Genomic DNA, 21,801 nt, shown 5'->3' with positions numbered 1-21,801 from the left:
AATCCTCAAACCCACCCATGTGTCAATGTTGCCAACATGCTTTAAAACATTTAGTAAAACCACCACCTAAGTGCCAGGTTGCATTTTCCCCTCTCTTCGGATTTTAACTCTGTACATAAAAGAAAGAAAGAAGAAAAAAAGAAAAAATTAGGAGAGGGGACAGCAATGTCTTTTGGTCCTCACACTGCCCATAGTCCCTGACTCAGTAGATATTTTTGCTCAAATGCTTCACGTTCAAATAAAATTGCATATTCATATAAGCCATTTACTTCAACCAAAGCCAGATGTATATAGGACTGATCAAATTAAAAGGAAGTAACTATACTTATAATTGCAGGCTTTACAAGCACGAGGTTTCTCTCTGTGGTTGAAAACCTTGGCGCAGTGTTTGCATTTGATTACAGTAAGGCTTTCTATTGCTGTGATTGCTCGTGTTGTTATTCATGCAGATAAACATACATTTACTATTGGCAGACCTGGTAACGCCACTCTATTATTAAGGTTGTGTGACATTTCCCATTTTAAGACCTCATATTCAGCAGCTTATAGCTTAACCACACTTTAAACACTTGGTTGAATTTTCTTGGGAAATTTCAGTCCAAAGAGCCAAGCTGTTTCTGAAAGTCATGCTGTTTGTCAGGTTTCAAAATGTTAACAACTTTCTTTAAAGATAGTTTTACTAACCTGTACTTATTGATAGGGACTGAAAAGTCTGGAAGAATGTGGCCTATGTTTCAGGGCTGTGGTTTCCAGTGTCTCCCAAGAAAATTCTCCTAAAGCTGTATATAGCTCTTTCTGCTAGGATTCTCCCGAACTGTCAGACCTAGTGAGTGCTCGTCCCCCTTTCCCAGTCCTTTTAGAGCGTGCAGGGCATCTCCCTGTGGGGTCTCTGGACACACAGTACCCTCTCTTTAACCACCGACAATGCTGAGAATACACTGCTGCCGCGGGACTTGATTTGGACCCGTGGGAACACATGAGTGCAAGCAGAGCTTCATGCCATGGTCGCTTTCTGCTGGCCCAGAACCAGATTTTGAAAGCACAGAGGTTTTTCTGTACTCTCAGTGATGTCTCAGAGCATCTGAACTATCTATGCTTTCTCCTGCAGGCTAAGATCCCCATTTTGTCCTGCTGTTCGATGTGCAGAGAGGTCAGACGGAAAGAGCCAGCACGGGTGAACTATGCCAACTCCCCTTTCGGGGCAATATCTTTGCCATCAGTCCCGAGCTCTGGGCAGCCCATGCACAGCACTGTCCCTGAGCCAGGCGCTTCGAAGTTGCTGTGAATCTACCCATACGAACCCTAACAGCAGCAGCGTGGACATACTCCTAGTGCATACACAGCATCGCTCTAGCAATTCCCCAAACAGGGCCGCAATATCACCCTACTCCTGTAACTGACGGATGAAGTGGAAGGTAATCAAAGGCAGCTTTTTATTAATGGTGAACAGGGCAGCAGGCATTTCTATTGAAAGGAAGATCTCACAACAGGAATACTATTATGGAGGTTTGTGGTTTAGATGATCAATTTATGCAAATTATATGTAAATTAGACATGGCCCCTTTGATTTCTGGCATGCAGCCAGCAACTCTTTCATGTTATAATGTTGGGTAACCTTTGCTTGACTGTTTTCTTTTAAAGTTAGCTATAAATTGGAGCTTCCTTTTTCTCTCTCTTAATTTTCTTGTAAAGCACAGTAGGGTTTTTGTAAGAAAAAGGATGTTAACAGTATACCAAATCTGCTCTGTAAAATTCAAATTAGACAATTTATTTATTAAAACAAATCCTATCATTATGCCAAATACTCTCTGTTTAGGAAAACGAACATTGTTCTCCAGAAACTTTAATAGGAAGATAATATCATAGAAAATGTTAGTCAGGAGATTGTGATGCTACTGAATGCCCTGGGATTGGGAAAAGGACCTTTGCATGGTATATTTTTGAATGTTTCCCCCCACCAAAAAAGAAAAAAGCTGGCATTTTCTTTCTTAAGATAAAAAGTGAAGAGTTATTACTTTTTTTTTCTATTTTAAATGAAAGTCAGCTGCTAACATCTATGTCAGCGAATACAATGGCTGATGATTCTTAAATGCACGCTGCAATTTGTGGCTCCACAACTAGCATTTGCAATGCTGTACGGAATTTAATTACGTGGCCTTCTTGCATATGGAGGACACTAACAACAGGATCGCTTTGCCTGGTGGAAACAAAAATGCCCATGCCTTCCTGTGGGCTGGGCTGCAGAACCACCAACGTACAGTCAGGGCCCATTGCACTGGAATTATGGCTTTATAACAATTCTTTATTTACATACACTGCTGAGGCAGTAAAAACAGCAAACAGATTTTTTAACGGCAGGCAGCCGAAACATCCCTGCAGGGCACGTGCCCCCCTCGCCGAGGCAGGAACGCAGGCAAGTTAAATCAGTTCCATGACTGCTTTCCAGCGGCGAATTATGTTGACATGAAAACAGTGCGTGCCACTCCAGTAATAAAATGGGTCCAATCTTCAGCGCTGCCTGTTTCTCCCCCACCCCACATCTCCCCTCAGTTTGAATTGGCATGCACATGGCGCTGGGGAAAAAAGAATTACTGTAAAGCGTTTTGTTAGAAAGGTTTCAATTTACTCATCACGAGATTGCTGAGCAATACTGTAAATAGACTCAAATAAAATGGATAGAAGGAGCTGTTCTCATGCTTCCTAGGATGCTAGGCAAATGGTTAACCTCATTTATTAAGTATGGAGTCTGAATCAAAGCCATGTTACGTTCAGGTACACATTACAGCTGTATTTCCTAGGGATTTAAATAATCTTGCTTAGCAATTCTCTCAGTGGCTGCAGCACCCTTCTGCATCAGAATGATTTCCTTTTGCCCTTGTTGTGCAGCACTCCTTTTCTTTCCTTCCTTTGGTAAATAAAGTCCCTTAACGACACACACAAGCAGCAACATTTGTCCTCGTGGTGCACATCACATCCTGGCTTGCCACTGCTGTGCTTCATTCCTCCCAATTGTCCTCCCATCTCCTTCCACCAACAGCAAAGCCAATAGCATCCCTGATGCAACATTTGCCCTGGCATGGGAGAAGAGGTGGCTGAATCAAAGCCAAGGATCCAGAGGAGATGCTAGCTGAGATAGCTCAGCATCAGGAAATCCACATTGTCAGGGCTTACCCTATAAGGGCAGGGTTATCCAAATGAGAAACTTCTGTCTGACAGTTTTGCTCAGATCTCACCAGATTTCAGCCTTGAAAACTCAAGTTTAGGAAGTTCCTAAAGTTTAGAAAAATCTATGTGGAGGAGGGGGTCAGAAAGGAAATATGAGAACAAGGCTTAAAACAATGAAAAACAGAAATAATAATTATGGGTGCAAGGGAACTGCATGGACACATTAAAGCAGAAAGCCCTGGGGTAGTGGTTAAATACACCATAAAAAAGGAGTTTAGTGGGAACATCCCTAGGGAACCATGACCAAAAACACTGACAATAAGTGGATGGAAAGCTCTGAACTTGCAGAAGACCTCTTTGTTGAGCATCCTCCTTTTCAGGGAAGTTTTAGTCTGCCAGAAAAGGTGAGCAATGCTGCCTACTAATACAGTATGGGGAACTGGAAGGGAAACCCATACACTGCAGAGAGAGAACAGCCCTAGAGGAAGTGTCCTACATGTATGCCATTTGCTTTTTTCCTGCGAAGATGCTGACTGTTCTTACAGTTTGGTAACTTGTGCACTGCATTACTGGGTAGTAAGTCACTGGCACCAAACCACAGGAGCCACCATATAACCATTGGATAGGAAACTCCAACACGAGCACAGTTTAAATCAATGCCCTATAAACTTTGGATAATATTACTTAGACCTTGAAGCATTCAGGCCTCCGAGGAAGCTGTAAAATACACTTCTGGGGGTGTTTATAATAGGGCGGACTTGCTATTTTCCATGCAGACATGTAATCAAATTACTCACTCACAAAAGGACCAAGGTGTTCGTGGACAGCTCAGTAATTATTTGTGACAGCTTCAGAAACAGAGAAAGGCAACAGTGCTGTTGCATCTGTGATGGACGTTTGAAATCACCATCTTTGTTTACAGCCTTCGATGCTGTAAATGGATCCTGAAAAATCCAGCTGAGCATTACAGTAATTGTAATTCTATCGGTTTCTATAGAAATAGGATTATCCTAACAGCCAATAAATCAATTTCCTCCTGGAACACTAATGCAATGAGAAGGGGCACCATTTCACCGTTATTTATAGAGCAAACAGCTTTTACACAATTTGCAATACCTATCAGAGTTTTATAGACTTCATGAGATTTTTCAAGCATGCTGCTGCATAAAACCATCTCTGGCAATAAATTGTAGAGGAATATGGGGCGGGGGGGGGCAACCCATAAAGTAATGCAAAATATTTACCACCAGATGGCACGCTGGTACAGGTGCCGCCGTTCTGGCAGGGATGCCTCTCGCAGGCATCGGGGTAGAGGACACAGCCAAGCTTTAATTCGGTCAGGCCAACCACTTCTGCAAAGCTGCTGCGCTTGTTTTGGAGCGGCAGTTCGTTGTTATTTAGGACAACTGAATCCAGGCAGCCTTGAAAGCCGCTCAAGACCTGCGTTGTTCTCTTGTCGGTCAGGCTGCGGACGTTATCCACTTGGACCTGGGCGCCGAAGTAGACGGAGCTATCTGTGCTGAGAGTCTGGAAATAGAGGGGGGCTTTGCGGCGCTCCACGTAGCTGTCGTCCAGGGACAAGCTTGTGAAATTGCGATTCAGCTCCAGGAACACTGAATGCCAGCTTCCATCATTAACGGCCCTGCCAGAAATTCCCAGGATTCCTGGGCCACTTCCGCAGTCCAACTGGAACCACAGTTTGCCATCAACAATCTGTGGGAGGAAAACAGAAATCAAAGTGCTTCAGGCACTCAGCCGTCTCGTAATACGCTCTCATAGAGAATCTGGAAACACAGAGGACTCCTAGACAGTCTCTATACAGTGTTAAAGCTGCTCTCCTACATGACACTAAAATAGCAAAAAGCTGTTCCTTTATCATTAGCAAAAAAAATGCGATAAATATCAGCTTACTCAGAATTTACCCAAAGCCAGTTACTGCAGGCAAACCGAGATAATATAGAAAAAATATAGACGCAGAACACAGGCGAGGACTGGGGTAACGATAAGTCTCACTAAAAAGGGCACGGACCGGAGGACTCATGCTCTGCTCTTGGCTCTGCTGCTGAGCAATTGTGTCTCTCCGAGCAAGTCCCACCATCCACCCGCGTGCTGCAGTTCTGCTCCCGGTGGTTGATGCTGCCAAAAGGACAGTCAGGGCAAGGGACCACCGCTGAGTGTTTGAGAGAGGCTTGTGGCAAAGTCAATGGCCACTGCTTTCAGCTGAGGATGTTAGGTTGCTCATGCACACATCTTGTGCCTCTGTAACCTTTTGGAGCATCTCAGCAGGTGTGGATTTGTCCCTAAGTGTCATAAGTTCAGTTTCTCTAAGTACAACAGTAAGATTCTGGTTGACCGAAAGTCAGTTATTTTCCAAGGATTCTATACTACCCGCTCTGTGTAAACCTTACAGATGACATAAGATGCCTCTTACATTTCTTTCTTCATAGAATCATAGAATCATAGAATCATTTCGGTTGGAAAAGACCTTCAAGATCATCAAGTCCAACCATTAACCATGCCCCCTGATTCATGGCTTTAGAGGGATTGTTAGGATTTCTCACTCCCCCTCCTGTCCCTCACCCATCTAAAGTCCTCATAAAGGGAAAATCTCTGCTAGCCTGCTGGGGCAGGCAAAGTGCAGAGTGAGGGAATAGGTATGAAGTGCTGCTTTGCTGATTAGCAGTTTACTCAAAGAGTTTAGGTTTCTCTAACAGATGGCAGATAAGTTTAAAATGGCTGACAAGGCTGGAAATAATTTCTTATGACACATTAATTGGATTCAAGCTCTCCGAAAGCTCTTGCAATTATTTTACCTTTATGTCATGCTCTAGGAAGTATTTATTTCTGCAAATCCCATCTCAAGACAGTTCTGTCCCATTATTTATCCCCCTGAAAAGTTCAGGCGCTGTGTCCTTTTTCATCCTTCCCTGCAGCACACATTGTACTCTCACTGGTTTATCCGTAACACAACACAGCAGAGCAGAGTTGCCATAGCTGTTAATGCAAGAACCCCCCAAGTTTTGGTGGCCTGCTAAAGTGGCACGGCTAATGCAGATGTGAGGATGCTGCACTGTGTCCATCTGTCTTTGGCCATCTTTGGCGGTTTCTGGCATGAATAGTCATTTAAAACTGTGTTAGCTAGACATATCCCTTGGCATGTGTCTGAACTGGTGCTCAAACTCTTCTCTGCCAGGCTCTCTGATGTGGCTTGAAGGTAAATGGGATACTGTTGATCTACAGGAGCAGGCTCTGCTGTCGTGTCACTGTCAGCACTTCATTCTCCTTGGAGGTTCACAAAACTACCTGGAGAAAAGCTAAGGGTAAAATCTTGAGTTCTTATGATCTCTGGACTTTGCTCTCCTTTCCAGACCTCAGTTTTTTGACCAGCTGAATTTGAACTGGGCTGTAACCTCAAGCCAAGTCACACTGGGCAGTTGGGGTGTAAACCACACCACTCCACTGCTCTGCAGTCGCTTGGATGGGGTGAACACGGAGACGCTAAGCAGGTGACAAGCTCCCTATAAATGCCAGCTACCTACATACTCTGCATGGCATGAGGGGTGTTAGAGGCATACACATGTAGAAGGAGCCAGAAGAGCAAGAATTAGCCCCTGCTATGGGTAGCTTGCTCTTTTGAAGTCCTTGACCTGTAGGATGTAATGAAACTGAGAAGAAATGAGATCTATGATTGTAATACAACATGCCTGAGGGATGGATGTTGCTTGATACGCCTACAACTCAATCAAAAAAGGCTAATGCATGTACAGAAAAATAAGTCTGGATCATTTTTCATTAAAAAATCTTTTCTTACAGGACTCAAACCTCAGCTGTAAACTATTTCTGTAGATTGAAATTGGGCCTATTAAAGCATCTGCTCAGGAGGAATCTTGGTAAACAAGATGCCCTGATAAATTGAGCTGGTTTCTCTCCAGAGATGGAGCAATAGTTTCTTTTCTCCCTGTGCAACAAAATAGTCCACAAACCTTGAAGGCACTGCTCAGAAAGTGTGTTCTGGCTCAACAGGAATACAAATCAAACAGAAAAATACATGCCAACATATCACACTTTGAAAAACAGCCATCATTGGATAAGCAGTTAACTTGCTTCTTAGTCAAAAGGCTTTTTCCTATGGAAACTGTTTTACAGATTGTGTATAATATACATATACCTCCCCTAAGACTACTTATACCCTGAAGGACCTACTGCCTGCATGTCTATTACCCTTACTCACAGAACATGCTTTTCCAATTATCTTTATAAATACAACACCACATATGAGCACCTGGGATAAATATTACACCATTTGTATACGGGAAATGACGACCTAAAAGATTTGCCATTAAAATATGTTTTATACATCTTTCTCATCCACTTTTATTTCTTTATACCAGCAGATGATCTGACATACACAGTAAATATATATTGTCTGAAAGGCTATGTTTCCTTCCTTTTATTAAAAAAGCACTAGTAACCCCTACCTCAGGCTAGAGTGAAAGATGGAAAGGATGGTCTGATGCTTACAGTACTAGCCTAAGATATGGTAGATAGGCATGGGAATCCACACTCCGCAACACTCTTCCTCTGGGATCTCAAGCAAGTCATTAGTTTCAGGTCTCCATCAGTAAAAGAGGGATAACGTCATTTCCCTACCTCACACCACTGCTTTACGGATACATACATTAAAGACTGTGACATGCCCTGATACCCCTAGCAATGGGACCATAAAAGTACTTTCATTAATCAGATGGTCACAGGCCTTGCTGTAGCGGGGCAGGGAGGAAATATTTGCTCCCTGGCGGCCCTGTGCCTCTAGGAGGAGAAGGAGGAAGAGCAGGAACAGCCGGCGAGGAGCGGGTGCCGCCAAGGGCTCCTGTCCTGCCTACTTAGCAGCGTGGCTGGCTGGGCAGGGAGGAGAAGGGTCCTCCACTCAACAGGGCAAAACAATGTCTCCACTCCTAAGCATGGAGAATTCAACCACGGATCTTTGATTCAGCGATTAATCCCTGGTGTTCCCGTGATTCCTCATAACCGCTGTGATGTCAGGGACACTGTACAGTCCTCAGAGGGGGCTCTTTGATTATACCCTGGACCTTGGTACCAAGGAAAGCTGAACTTCAAGTTAACTTCTTACTAAATGAGGTACAGTCAAGCAAATGGTATGGAAATCCAATGAATGGCCAATGCTGTTGTCCAGGCTCAGCAGTTATCCAGATAATAACCTCAGTGGGATGACTGGTCTGGTTAAGGGCTGGTACCATCAGACTCTCAGTTCAGGACTGAACGCGTGGCACTGCTTTCTTCTCCGTCTATGTGACGCAACACAGCAGAGAGCTTGGGTTACTCCGTCTCACAGCAGAGAGATGCAAACTCTGCAACCCCTCACCAAAGCAGCCCACGGTGCCGGCAGAGACCCTCTGCACCAAGACGAAAGCAGAGAGACACTGCTTCATCCTAGCTGGGCAGAAAATTCCCACCAAGCTTCAACCTCTCAGACCTTTCTGGGCTTAGTTACAGTATCTCTCATTATAACTACTAGGACAGTGAGGTTAATGCATACTTAAGCACGTATGCTCTTACAGACGCAGAATTCCTCACCTGCAGAGAAGTACAAAGAACAGAGAAGGCTCCAAAAGCTGATGCAATCTGTTACATTTCAACAGTTTCATTCAATGAGCAAAATGGAGCCAAACACATATTGTAAATTATATTAGAATATTAGCCTGGCTAAGATGTTTGGCTAACATCCATATTTGTGTATCAACATAGGTAATAAAATGATCAAATGGTTCTTCTGAGACCACCTTCGGCTCACACAGTCCATCTGCAGTCACACACCATGGATACAGCATGCTGCCTACTAATCTATCTGGGGAAATATTTCGTTAGCCGAACTACATTTCAGGTTCGTTTGTGTAAAACAGTATATTTAATTAAAATATTACTTGTTTCAACTCCAGCCATAACTGGGATCATATCCAAGCTTCAGTCTTATCCAGCATAAGCCATGCAGCAGTAATGCGTTAAAATGTATAATGTACACTTAACTAAACCATGCAAAGTTTCACATTAACTGCCTGGACAGAAGATCATATGCTTGCCTTTTACCGTTTAACAGCTATATTTCTGCCATGATGGGAAAGTCTTTCTTTATGCATTTTTAATCCTTTAAATTTCACAAAACAAGTTGAATTTCTATTATATTCCTTGAAAAAAATGAAATAAATTATAGAATTCTCTTCTGTAATGGCCTCGTAATGCTTTAAATTGTTAAATCTTATTTTTCCCAGATAGATGGTACATAGGAAGAAGGAAATGGTGATACTGGTTTTGGCACATGTAATCTTTTCAAAGGAAAAAAAAAGGCCATCGACCTGCATCTCATTTTGCTCCAATTGTCTTAAAAGCAAGAGCACACAAGAAAAAAAATGGCCAACGTCTCAAAATCGATGGATGAGTTGCTTTATTTGAAACAGCTGAATAAATAACACCCTTATTATATTGTATCAATACAGCATAGCTGGTAGGCTTTCAGTAAAGTAGTAGACAAGCAGTTTGCTCTATGGAATTGATTATTCATCTAAGAAGGACACCGTGTTATGATGATGAAATATTTCCATCCCTGGAGTTATCACAAATGTATGAGCTCCCAAAATTAAGCTGGTCATTTAAACACTGAAAACCATATTGCAGCATTAATTTTTAAATCGACTGCAATGGGGGCGACTTGCTTCAAAAAAATCAATGCCACTATATGCCCCAAGAGTTGTGGTGTTTTCTGCCTGTTCTCCCACGGGCTTGTACTATGCGGTGGGTCTAAATTTCTTCCACCTCTGCCTTTGGAGCTCAGTGATGGTGCTGGGCCCTCTGGTGCTAATCCAGCAGATACTTAAGTACATGCTTAGAATTAAGGTATGTGAGTAGTTCCAATTGCCTTCAAATACAGGAAGTTAAGCAAGTGATTAAGTGCTTTGCTGGAGTAATGCCAGAGTGCTCAAAAGAGCACAGTATCCCATCCTTTATCCTCTATTTGGAAAGCTTCTCCTCATGTTTAATTTAATTGAAAGCAATGCTCAAATGATAACAACTTCACATTTATAGACCTCTAATTAATCTACTTAATGGCCTCATTTCTGAGCACCTCCCTATCTCACAACATACGTACCTAGTTAAAAAAAAAAAAAGCAAAAAAAAGCTTTACCTCTGGTTTACAAATGAAAAAACATATGCTTAGAAAGCCTAAGCGTAACTTGCTTGAAAATATCTGAGTTAGGGATCCCCAAAGTGCAGTTCATGAGTCAGCTGCCATCCCTTGAAGAGAACTGCTACAGCTACATCCCTTGAGCATAATGCCATTCATCTGCTGTAGAGCACTTTTGTGAGACCTTAGTCTGATGTTCCTCTGCTAAATGATCTTCACAAACAAAACTCTAGCAACTCCTGATCTTTTAAGTGATGCCATTTCTTCAAAAACCACGCTGAACGTAATGCTTTACTTTTCTTTAAACCCTATGCTTATACAAGCCAAGGGCCAGACCTGGGAGAAGGATGTAGCCACTGCAACAGCAGATCTTGCCCTGCCTAAAAGCCAAGCATGAGGCTCTGGAAAGGGAATTCCCCGTGTTCTTCCCTATCAATGCATGGGAGAAAGTGAAGCCATCCATACACAACCCTGGACCTCATCGGACACGTGAGTCGGCAGCTGCATCTGAAACTCTCTACCAAGTGCTGCATGAGATGGGTTCAGAGCTGGAAATCCTTTCTTAGAGCTAGGAAGCAAAACAGAGCATGACCTGAAGGTTGGCCTCTGAGATCGGAGCAGAGTAGCCACAGCTCTTGTCGCTGGTCCTTCAAGTATTATTTTTTCCTCCCTGTATTTCTCAAAGCAAAATGGTTAGGTGATTGTGTGAAGCGGTGACTGAAAACACATAACTCCTACCCAACAACTAAAAACTCAACCCAGGTGACTGCAATGAGGGGCTGTCTCACTCTTTTTTTTTGTAATAGCATAAATTTTTCTCTTTTGGCAGCAAAATTTCCCAGCTTCAACTGGAGATTTCCACTCAGTTGCCTATGACCTGACCTTCTATACTCCTTAATCATGATAGGTTTATACACTAAATTCTAACAAATTCTCCTATCATCATTCTAACTCCATTTCAGTCTGCCTTTGTACCATCTCCTACTGTTTTCAAGTGGCACCTTCCACCAGGGCCATGTTTTTTCCCAAGCATTTTTCAAAGCTACAGAATTGCAAACATTCCCTACTGATATATGCTAACAGCAACCCTGATGAAGACTTCAAAGAAGGTATTCAAGCCTGCAGTTTTGTTTTGTTTTTTTGAACAAAAAAGTACACTGAAAAGTTCAAACTGTGCATTTCTGTGTCTCAAAGCAGAGCCTAATTGTCTTGTTCAAATCTGAACAACGCTGAGAGTCACCAGTGAATGACAGACAGTACTCCTGTTCATGAAATATTTCAGTCTAGCAGCTAGAAAATTATTTGTTGCCCATTAATAACTCATCTAGCCATTTTAACACTACCTAAGCATTCAGCCAAAAGAACTCTAAAAATTGCAAATACAGACACAAAAGGCTCTGTGCCATTTCTCCCGCTGCTGAATTATAGGTCATGGCTGAGTTAAAAAAGTCAATATCTTCATTTTGTACCTTAGAGGCTTTAGCAGAAATACTATATATGCAGGCTCTTGGACGAGCCTACCACTCCCTTTTCATCCAGCAGATATTTCCCATTCCACAGAAAGCCAACAAACAACAAAAATGCATGGAGAGCTTATCAATTAAATATTGATTGGATATCAATCTCCAGCTACCCCATGCTTCTCTCAACAAATAATCTTAATGCACAGAGTGCAGAAATCTTCACATTCAGTAGGAGGCATGTTCTAAGCAGTTGGTTTCTGGAATTAACTCGACAACAGTGAGGGCATATCCTCTATCCACAGGCATGGACACAGGGGAAGAGCAGCTATTTCAGCATGCATCGTTTTCACTATATGGTCATATAAATGGCCAAATATTACATCTTGTGCAGATTGGCTTCTGCATGCAGACACACATAATGTTCTTATAATGAACAGCACCCAATGGAGCATTATCCAAGTAAAGTACTACTAACAAGCTGCTTTTTTTGATTGTTGTTGTTGCTGCCATTGTTGAAATTGTTTTTCCCTGTTAGCATGAAACAGATCAGACTTCATCTTCTCAATCTACAGCTGAAATGAGAACAGCATTCCCCAAATCAAGAGCCAACAGAAAACATATAATCAAGAAAAACAACTGTGGAAAAGATAAGTTATTTTAATTACCTTCAGAATTATACAGGGATTCGCTCTGGTGTACATTATAATCCCATTGCTTTGCAGGGTTCGTAGACGGAGAGCCAACTTGAATTCCTCTTTCTTGCTATTTTCAGAAACCCGGTATTTAATGTAGCTATTCCCAGCAAAACTAAGAGAAGTGTGGCCTGAAATAACCATTTTGAAAAGACATGTTCTTTTAGTGACACATGAAATAATTCCTCAACTGTCAAGTTAATTAAAGAATTTACAGAGCTAATGAGAATGTCTAGGAAGAAATAGATAAAACCCCACTTTGACGGGAAAAAAGGCTGGCACCTACTACAAAAACATATTGGTTTTTTTAAAATTTATTTATCAGGGGATGGAGGAAAGTTCTATTTCTCCATACTTACAAAAAAGAGAGGTTTCTCCAAGTATTCACCTTTTTTAAGGTCATACACCCCTGGAGGCACCTATCTCGCCTCACTGATAACAGAGAGAGTCAAAGATGACCATGCCTGTACATCAGGCAGTTGAGTTACGGGTATAAAGTTAGGCGTGGGCAGATGCCAGCCAAACCCTTGCAATGAGTTCCCTGCAACCACTGCCCAGGACCACAGTGATACAGCTCAGTATCTGCTGTGTTTTCATCAGGGGAATAGCACATAGCCTCTGTCATGCCTGGATTCACTGAAGTCAACAGAAAGCTCCGCTTCACCAGCTTTCCACCTGGCTCTTTATATCCCAGGGAACAACACAGCTGCAGAGAACTAACAAATGTCCTCAAACTTTCTTTCTGGGATGGTGTAGTGTTTTCATCAATAAAGACTGGAATTTTGGTAATCTAAATAGTAAGCAGAAGAGTTAATTATAGAGCTTTGCCCATGGCAGGAAAACATCTGGCATAACAGCCTCTAGGAAAAGTCCTGTTTTCTTAGTGGCCTGTTTTACTGATCTGGGATTCAACCAAGTCAGTGGGAATTTCCCAACAGAAACTGGACCACGGTCTTCATACAACCCCATAGCTATAAAGACAAGTATTTTACAGGGCTTATAAACAGATACGCTGAGTGGCAGTGCTGAGAAGGGTTAAGCAGTACATCTTCTGTTGACTTCAGTGGCACCTCTACCTACATAATGAGAATGGCAGCACTTTGTTGTTCAAGTATATGCCCCATTGCCGCTGTGACATGCACCTGAACATTCGCCAAGCTTTCCTGGTGGGCACTGGCAGATGAACGGTCTCCGGTTAGCTTCATACCCCACACACTGCATGTCCCCTGGACACGGCTTCTCCAGACAGGGATCGTTAGACCCTGGGCAGAGTCCTCCTGCAGTAAGTTAAAATACTGTCAGGGATACATAGTGTAAAGCATGATCTGCAGCAATACAAGAGTAATGAAAGACAATTATTGATCTCACACTTCAGTACAAGCAAAGAATGGCTTAATAATAATAACAAAAAGAAAAAAAAAACCCTTCACAGAAGAGACGTCCTTTGGACAAGTATGCAGCAAAACCATTATGGTTCTTGTTCAAAGGCTGCCCTAAAACCCATGGCAACGTATTATAAAAACCAACTATTATGAGCAGTAACTGGTTTATAATTGGTGTTGTGACTCTCAGGCCGTTCATTTTCTCACAAAGCCTCCTGCGCAGGGGCTTTAGAGATATGAGACAAAAAATGACTTGAAGCTACACACTCCTTTTGTCCCAGCACACCCATGAGAAGAAAATTTCAGGAGGTAGAGTTCCCTAGGAGACAAAATAAGAAAAAGCCATTCCTGGGCTACAGAGTGACGGCTGGACTTTTCATCCTTATACTGCACAGGACATGCTGCCAGCCTGATCATACAGCACAGGCAAACTTGCCCTGTCCCCATGTTTCTCCTGACATTTCTGAGACCTCACATCCTATTGTGCACCTTGCCCAGGCTGCCAAAACCTATCCTCCTCTCTTTTGGTTGTGACTACGCAAGTCCACTTGCATCTGGAACTGCGTATGTCCAAGGGAAAAAAAAAAAAAGTGGATTACTTGCTATGGACACTAAGAACTCAAAGTGAAGAAATTTTGAAAATCAAAAATTAGTTGACCTATTGCTTGACATGACCGAATTGAAGAAAGGAGAAGCTTAATATTCTAAATAGCAAGTTGTAATTTATAATTATAAATTGGGAAAAACATCCATGTCCTTCTATATATGGAGAAGAGCATAATTTGGCTAAAATTATTTTGAATGCTAGTGTCAACTCTTTCCTAAAGATCTTTTATTAGTATGGAATCTGATCTTGCCCAAGAATAGGTGAATTCAGAACTACTACTAACTTCATGAGGGAAGTAATCTGAAGGGACAGATGAATACTGAGTTTAAAATTTGCTTAAAATACTTGTGCAACACAATTACATTAAGGTTCTTCAAAACCTCCTAAATTCTTAACATCTATCAAGGTGAGTATGTCAAGGGCTTACTTTAAAGCCTGTCAACGTCAAAGGAACTTCTTGCATTCCATGGGGTTTGGCTAAAACTTCTATATAATTTCTGAAAGTGTCTAAATAAATCTGTTTTGATTGCCCTAATCTTAAAAGATATGCAAACACTGTCTACAATAATGCAAAACACAATACAACTATTGCTGCTGAATATATGAATTCTCAGGACCATACAACTTCCACAACAGTTAGCTTTTTCTTGGTTGCAGTAAGGAACTCAGTATATACAAGGTCAGCTTCTACCATTGGACATCTGTGTGCGGCTGCTATGAAAGTAGCCTTTAAGTGCAGGAAAAAAGGTTCTCCTGCCCTTGCTTCTGTTAATTTGCAGCCAGAGCGTGAAGAGAGTGAAAGCCAGTTGCTGGGAATGGGCAGGTGTCTCTTGTTTTGCTTATCAAATTAATTTACTTAACACATGCAGGTGATGATTTTAACAATAAAAAGTCAGGACCTTCCTATCCATCACTTTCTGCATATTGGCATTCTTGTTTATTGCAGGACCCTTATCATATTCAAAAACTACTTTAGTTTTTGAGCATATGTATTTTATTTACAATTTATAAAGGAAGAAATCAACCTGTCATACAGTGTATCTCCAAAAAGTAATGAAAGAAAGAATCTTATTGCTCTCACACTTCACTACAAGCCAAGCAGGGCTCATAGCAAGCACAGCTGAAATTACCTGGCACTGTAAGTATTTTCTGGAAAAAGAAAAATTACTATTATAGGTTTCAAAGTGGACATGGGCTGACTACAAATATGGCAATGACTGTAAATGTCTTGCTTGATGTACAGCACAGTCAATTTAATCTTTAACATCCTCCCCTCCTTTGTCAAACATTTGTTTGAGAGGTCTATGCAGTAAACGATTTACAGTACTGCCTGTAGCACTGTTAGAAAATGATGCATGGCAATCTTTATTAATCACTTTAGTAGGTAACATTAACAGGAATAACAGCTGCAATATACAGTCATACTTAAGTATTATAGAATCAAGAAACAAATGTCATTTAATAGGGTTCTGCACCACAGAACTACATTCTATTTAGATGTAAGGTCTGCAGAATTTAACAGAGAATATGATGTTTTCTATAGTTTGGGGTTGTTGGTTTTTTTTTTTAGAAAAAACCCCACATTCTTTGCAATTCAATGGCAAGTAACAGTTATTTCTGAAATGATAACAGGTGGTTAAATATTCTATAGGCTGCCTTGTACTTTCTACTTGGTTCTTTCAGCTATTTTAATTCATTCTTATGTGACAAATACACAGCATTCTGCTGTATGCAGAGTGTATCTCTTCTCCGAACACACTTAAACCTTTTGTGAGGCTGTAATTCAAGCGAGCGTCTGCGTAGCTGACAGACAAGTCATTTGGACAAAAGCCCCACAGCTCGTCAGTGTGCAGCAGAAAGCGGCACTGAGATTTCCAAATGTGGCTCCGCAAATTTTCACATTCCCTAACCTATGACTGTATCTTTGACATGAAGCAATAAAGCAATAGCTTACTTTGTTATCCATCTCTGCCAGTTTTTTTAGCTGATTCAAACTCTGATTTGTACTTCAGAGTCATCCTTCCACAGTCAAAAACTGTATGGAAAGGATCTAACATATTTAGTGTAACTGTGGAGATACACTAAAGAACTGCTTATCCTGGCAGGCCAAGAATAGTTCTTCTAGTATCAAGTAGATAACAAGAAAATCAACTTTTTATTCATCCTGCTGCAGCAGGATTTCATAGCTGTCACAAAATTTTAAAAATATTCAGACTAGGGAGAAGAAATGCTTTACGCCTGCCTGTATGGTTATAAGTACCTAAGCTACAAATCTGCATTATTGCATTTCCCTGGCTAACATGCATTTTCAGGCTAATTTCACAACTATGTGGAGCAAAATTGTGAAATTGTTCAAGGTTATGTTGTCCACATCAAAGATTTACAGCCTGAGTTTGAATAAAATTATTCTAATGTTGCATTTCCGCTCCAAAGAGCAGTCTATTTATCATCCAAGAAGAGATTCAAGACATATAGAATTGAGCTGATCATTTTTTTCTGTAGGCAAGTCCAGATAATCCATGGCATTCCCTTGAAACTCACATTAGTATTAATAAAGCTGTTCTCTACAAGGTGTCACAGACACATGAGCTAGCATCAACCAGTGCACGGCAGGAAAAGGTGGAATAGACCCACTTGATTTTGAGAGATCATCTTCAGTTTAATTCTCTAAAAGAAGGTAAAAGTATTGCAATCTCCCTACTAGTATACTGAGGAAGAAAACGTTCTTCCATTGCAAAATGAGACATTTATTTAATTCCTGCCCCTCCAAAGAAGGATTGCTTCCAGGAATGTAAATATATTTTGAAAATTGAGTGCTTCAACAATTTTAACTTGAGCCTTGTGATATTTGTTTGGTTTTTTTTTATTTTTCTGTAAGCCCATTCTCCTGAATCTGCATGAATATTAAAAAAAGAGTCTGTTTCTCTTGCTTGCAGAAGAAAGCTTGAAAGGTGACTCCTGAAGGCCAGGGTCCCAGAAAGCATGTAAAGCAAACTCCAAACTGTTACTTTTAAACAACCTCATAACTAGTTTAGTGGAGAGGGAAGACTGTCAACTCATGAGCTGCAGTTTGTTTTTATTTTTGGAGCACGGTGACCAGGTATTGTAAACAATGCTTACTGTATACATATCACAGTGCAGATACCACAAAATTCTTTCTGCACAAGTCAGCCATGGGTTTCAGTTAGGTCAAGTGCCCCTGGAAAACTGTGTCACGCAGTATGTCCTAGTGAATCAGATTCTCTCCCAGTTTTAGAAGAACTGAGACATTTGACCTCTTCCATCCACTCCTTGATCACAGCTTCCCTTAAGACCCCTTAAGTGATAGACAGCAATTCCCACATGCCCCAATTCTACAGTCATGCCCCCACTTCATGCTTTAGCTCTCCCACGTTTTATATGAGATTGTGCATTGTCAGCATGGGCCTTAAAACGGGGGATATTCGCAGGGAGAAACATCTCTCCTTACACAAGTGCAATGTTAAAAGGACTACAGCCAAATCAAATCTATCAAATTTATCTGCAGTTCTTTGCTCCCAAGCACAGACAGGACACCACCTTCTTCAATCTTCCTGGCTACCATGCCAGGACAACTCGAGGCTCATTAGTACCTGTGTGCTTCCTGAAAATGGGAAAAGCGGTGTTGTACACATAGGAATGGGGTTCCTGATGCCCAACCCTGCAAAACACCCAGGACTCTTTAAGAGGCAGTGTGTGCTCTGTGGAGCTGAGGACACAAACCACCTCTGAAGATTAGGTCCTATATTAATAGCAGATCATCACAGTCTATGATTTCCTTTTGTCAGAACATTCGCAAAATGCTAGAAGTGGCTCCATAAAGTCTGAATTGCCTGGTTTCATGAGAAAGTGGACCAAGACTGCTATTCACTTGATTAAATAATGTGGATGTGAGTGTCTGCACTTTTGCTGAACACTTCTGGGTCTATTAGAAAAATTCTTTCAAACTATTAAGCCAGAACCATATTAAACACTTGAAATGGAATTCATCTCATCTAACTTTAGGGCATGATTCATCCGACTGATTTTAGACATCTAGGGAGAGATGTATCACATCATTAAAAATACCTCATTCTTTCCACTGTCTGCAAATGGGGCCTGGAGTGACCAGCTCAGATGTAGATATATACCCACATTTGTCAAGATGATTTCAATCCAGCCCTCTCCCATAAACATATTAATGTAACCTCACTTTTGAAAGATTATAATGCAGAACAATTCTACAGCAAAGTAGTCCCAACAAAACCTGCTTCTTCCCTGCACCTTTGTCTCAACACAAAAGAATTACTTTGCATCATGAAAAAATAAAAATATGGAATAGATTTTTGCTTCTGAAAAATTAGAATGTCATGAGAACTGTTTTACACGAATATATTTATTCCGGTCCTCCTATCTTTATTTCCCACAAGCACTGACAGATGTTTGCATACCTCACGTCATGTGATGGGAGATTGGCAATTGCATAGCCCCTGTAGCCACACTGAAACAAACCCCAGTTTGGTACAATATTTTTCATACAAACACAAGCAGATGAGCCAGAAATCTAAGGAGACAGTCTGTTATTGGAAAACTCTTTAGTTCAATTTTATTGATTTTAAAGGCTTAGATTGATGCACCTGAACTTTCGAACTTACCCTTCCAGAACTGAGCTGCTGAACCTCTGAAGTTCACCCACTGCCTGCTTTTACAGTCTCCCTGCATTTTCACGTTAGGTAACTCCATTTGCTCACAAAGGTAATCTAGGTAAGTTATGCACAGCTGGCATGCATAAATTGTGCATATCTGTGACATCTGCCAGTGGGAAAAACACTCCAAGTATGATACATATTTCAAGAATGAGTGAATTAGTTTAAACCCAAGCTTTCTGGGTCATAATCAAATCAGATCTCTGGAAACATATGCAATATTTTAATGGCTTTGTCATAATTCAAGCTATTAATATTTACTGCACTGGATCATGAAACTATCCTAGTAACAAAAGAAGTATAATACTTTTATTATACTGATAATATCTTGCTAATGCTCTCTTGTTAAACAAGCCAAAATACATTTATTCTAGTATTTTGTGTGCTTTTTCCTGACTTGCTGCATTTATGTGCATGTACAAGAACTACTGATCAAAGAAGTATTTGCATTTTTCTAACTCCCTTACTGGGCCTAGTCTTTAGCCTTCATGAAAACAAAACTATACATACATTCTCTAATTAATATTCCCTCAGAAGTCTGTCTTACCTCCTATGTGGTAAAACACAGTATGTGTCTGTGTATTTACCTAAATACCAAGACATTTCTTGTGGCTCCTTTAATTAAAAACAGTAGAAGAGGCTGAAATATTAACTAACGTGGAGAAGAGCAAAGCATGGGGTTTTTTTACTTCCCACCAAGATCTCTTATCTCTGTGCAAGTAAGAGGCACCAAGGCTTTCACCTCTCTGGTAGCTATGCTTAAATTAGCAGCTCTGGACACTTTTTTGTTACAGACTGGGTGGCGGACTGCACGTGCACAACCCCATCCCAAGTCTTGTGGATCACCCATGGGAAATCAGCACCTAGTGCCTCGAACGGGAGCCGTGGGAGCCCATCCAGCTTTCGGGCTGGACCAGGACAAGCCGCCTGTTGCAACTGTTCCCATACAGCAAGTCTTCAGGCCAGGGTAAATGGTCTGGAGACCAGGGACCACAGACGGTCTGCAAAACCACACTGCCTTTCCGGCAGCCTGCCGTACATTTTGAGGATTGACTGGAACATGACAGAAAAATTTGGAAATCGCTACCCCAGCTGAATTTTTGTGTTTCCAGTGCAAACTTGCTGTGCAGGGAGGAAAAGGGAGAGAGCTGCTGGATCAGAACTGTACTGCACTGCAAAGTCCTTTCTTTGGAGTTAAGCTAAGGGATTACGAGGCAGATCCACTTACTATTAGTATCTGAAGGGAATAATATATCATTATTGACTTTAATAAGTAGTGAAATGAAATTATAAACAGTGAAAATTTGGGCTGCCAGAAAACCAATTTCTGACAGTGAGGGCTATCACTATCCCCATGGAGATGAGGATTTGTGATTTCTTGGTACAAAAATGAGACAAAGCTATGACTTAGAGAATATAAAAGTGTTTTGCAGATAGGGCTCCTGCACTGGATCCTGGACTCGTCTGGAAGGTATTGCAGCATTGTCCCTTTTAAACCTGTGAAAATCCTTTATTTCAGAGCCTTTCATATGTAACAAAACGTTGACTATTGTTATAATAGATACATCTGTTTGAGACTTACAATGCTATTACTTAAAAATTGACCAGATAGTCTGCTCTTGAATGTACAAGAAAATACCTCAGATACAGAATTCTGATATTTTTACAGAACTGAACTTCTATGGCATTATTATTCACGTGCCGCAGGAGACAATGATTTCTGGTTAAGTTTTATGCAATTTATGCCTATTTTCATCCCCTCTGAAGTTGATGCTAAGACACGAAGTCCTGCTGACTGCTGCAGAAACAAAGGTTGGTTACCGAGAGACATGACTGCTGAATTCTTGCACCGCTCTCTGTGTATGTGTGCATGTGTGCTTAAGATGAGGGAGACTTAGATGTATTGATTTTACAGCAGCTTTTTTCTCCACTCTTAAATGAAGTGGAATGAGGAGCAAATAGCCTGGCAAACAAAAGAAACAGAACTATTATTACAGCTGCCTGAGGTTTTATACTTCAAGTGCAGAATCATAAGGAAGATTGGCTCTCAAGTCTATTTGTCATGTATGCCCATATGAAATCTCTGTCACAACGTGGAACAGCCTGAAACCCAGCCAAAACCCCTCCCTGTCACCTACTGTAGCATTAAAGGTCAGGAATAGTGCTTGCTTGCAGTTACTTAATAAAATACTTCATTGGTTTCCATGCCTCTCTGCAAAAATGGGACTGGAAAAGGCCTTTCCACCTGCACTGCTTAGGTCAGGGGTCCTTTTCCTTGGAGACTGCTGGTGCATCGCTGCAGACCAGGCTGTTCTGCTACGGTCACGCTCCAGGTTTATTCCAGTGGTGGCACCGAGGGGGTGGGAAACCATATCCCTCGCTCTCCTCTCTCTTCCTCTCCCCTTCCTTCCCCTCCCCTGGAAGTTGGTTGATGGCTCTGATTATGGAGCCTCCAGGAAAGCGGTCTTTGTCGTAAAAGGCCAAAGTTCATCAACTTCCATTTACATCAGTAAACACGAACAATTCTTCCTGAGCCTGAGAAATCAATTCCCACAATACATCAGCCAGCTGTGCTTTAACGGACTGAATTG

At 41.4% G+C, this 21,801-nt stretch overlaps 1 protein-coding gene across 7 annotated transcripts in view; it reads right to left on the bottom strand.

Moving 5' to 3' along the window:
* Positions 1-21,801, bottom strand: part of FAT3 (FAT atypical cadherin 3) — a 422,176-nt gene that overhangs the window by 23,193 nt on the left and 377,182 nt on the right. For all 7 annotated transcript variants that reach the window (XM_052812647.1, XM_052812651.1, XM_052812648.1 and 4 more), the window contains 3 exons: positions 13,661-13,795; positions 12,492-12,649; positions 4,410-4,878 (listed from right to left, as the gene is read on the bottom strand). In XM_052812647.1, the coding sequence (XP_052668607.1) occupies positions 4,410-4,878; positions 12,492-12,649; positions 13,661-13,795 (762 nt within the window). The remainder of the gene's footprint in view (positions 1-4,409; positions 4,879-12,491; positions 12,650-13,660; positions 13,796-21,801) is intronic.

Source organism: Harpia harpyja, chromosome 17, assembly GCF_026419915.1.
Source record: "Harpia harpyja isolate bHarHar1 chromosome 17, bHarHar1 primary haplotype, whole genome shotgun sequence".
Classification (NCBI taxonomy): domain Eukaryota; kingdom Metazoa; phylum Chordata; class Aves; order Accipitriformes; family Accipitridae; genus Harpia; species Harpia harpyja.
This window is presented reverse-complemented; position numbering and strand designations above follow the sequence as displayed.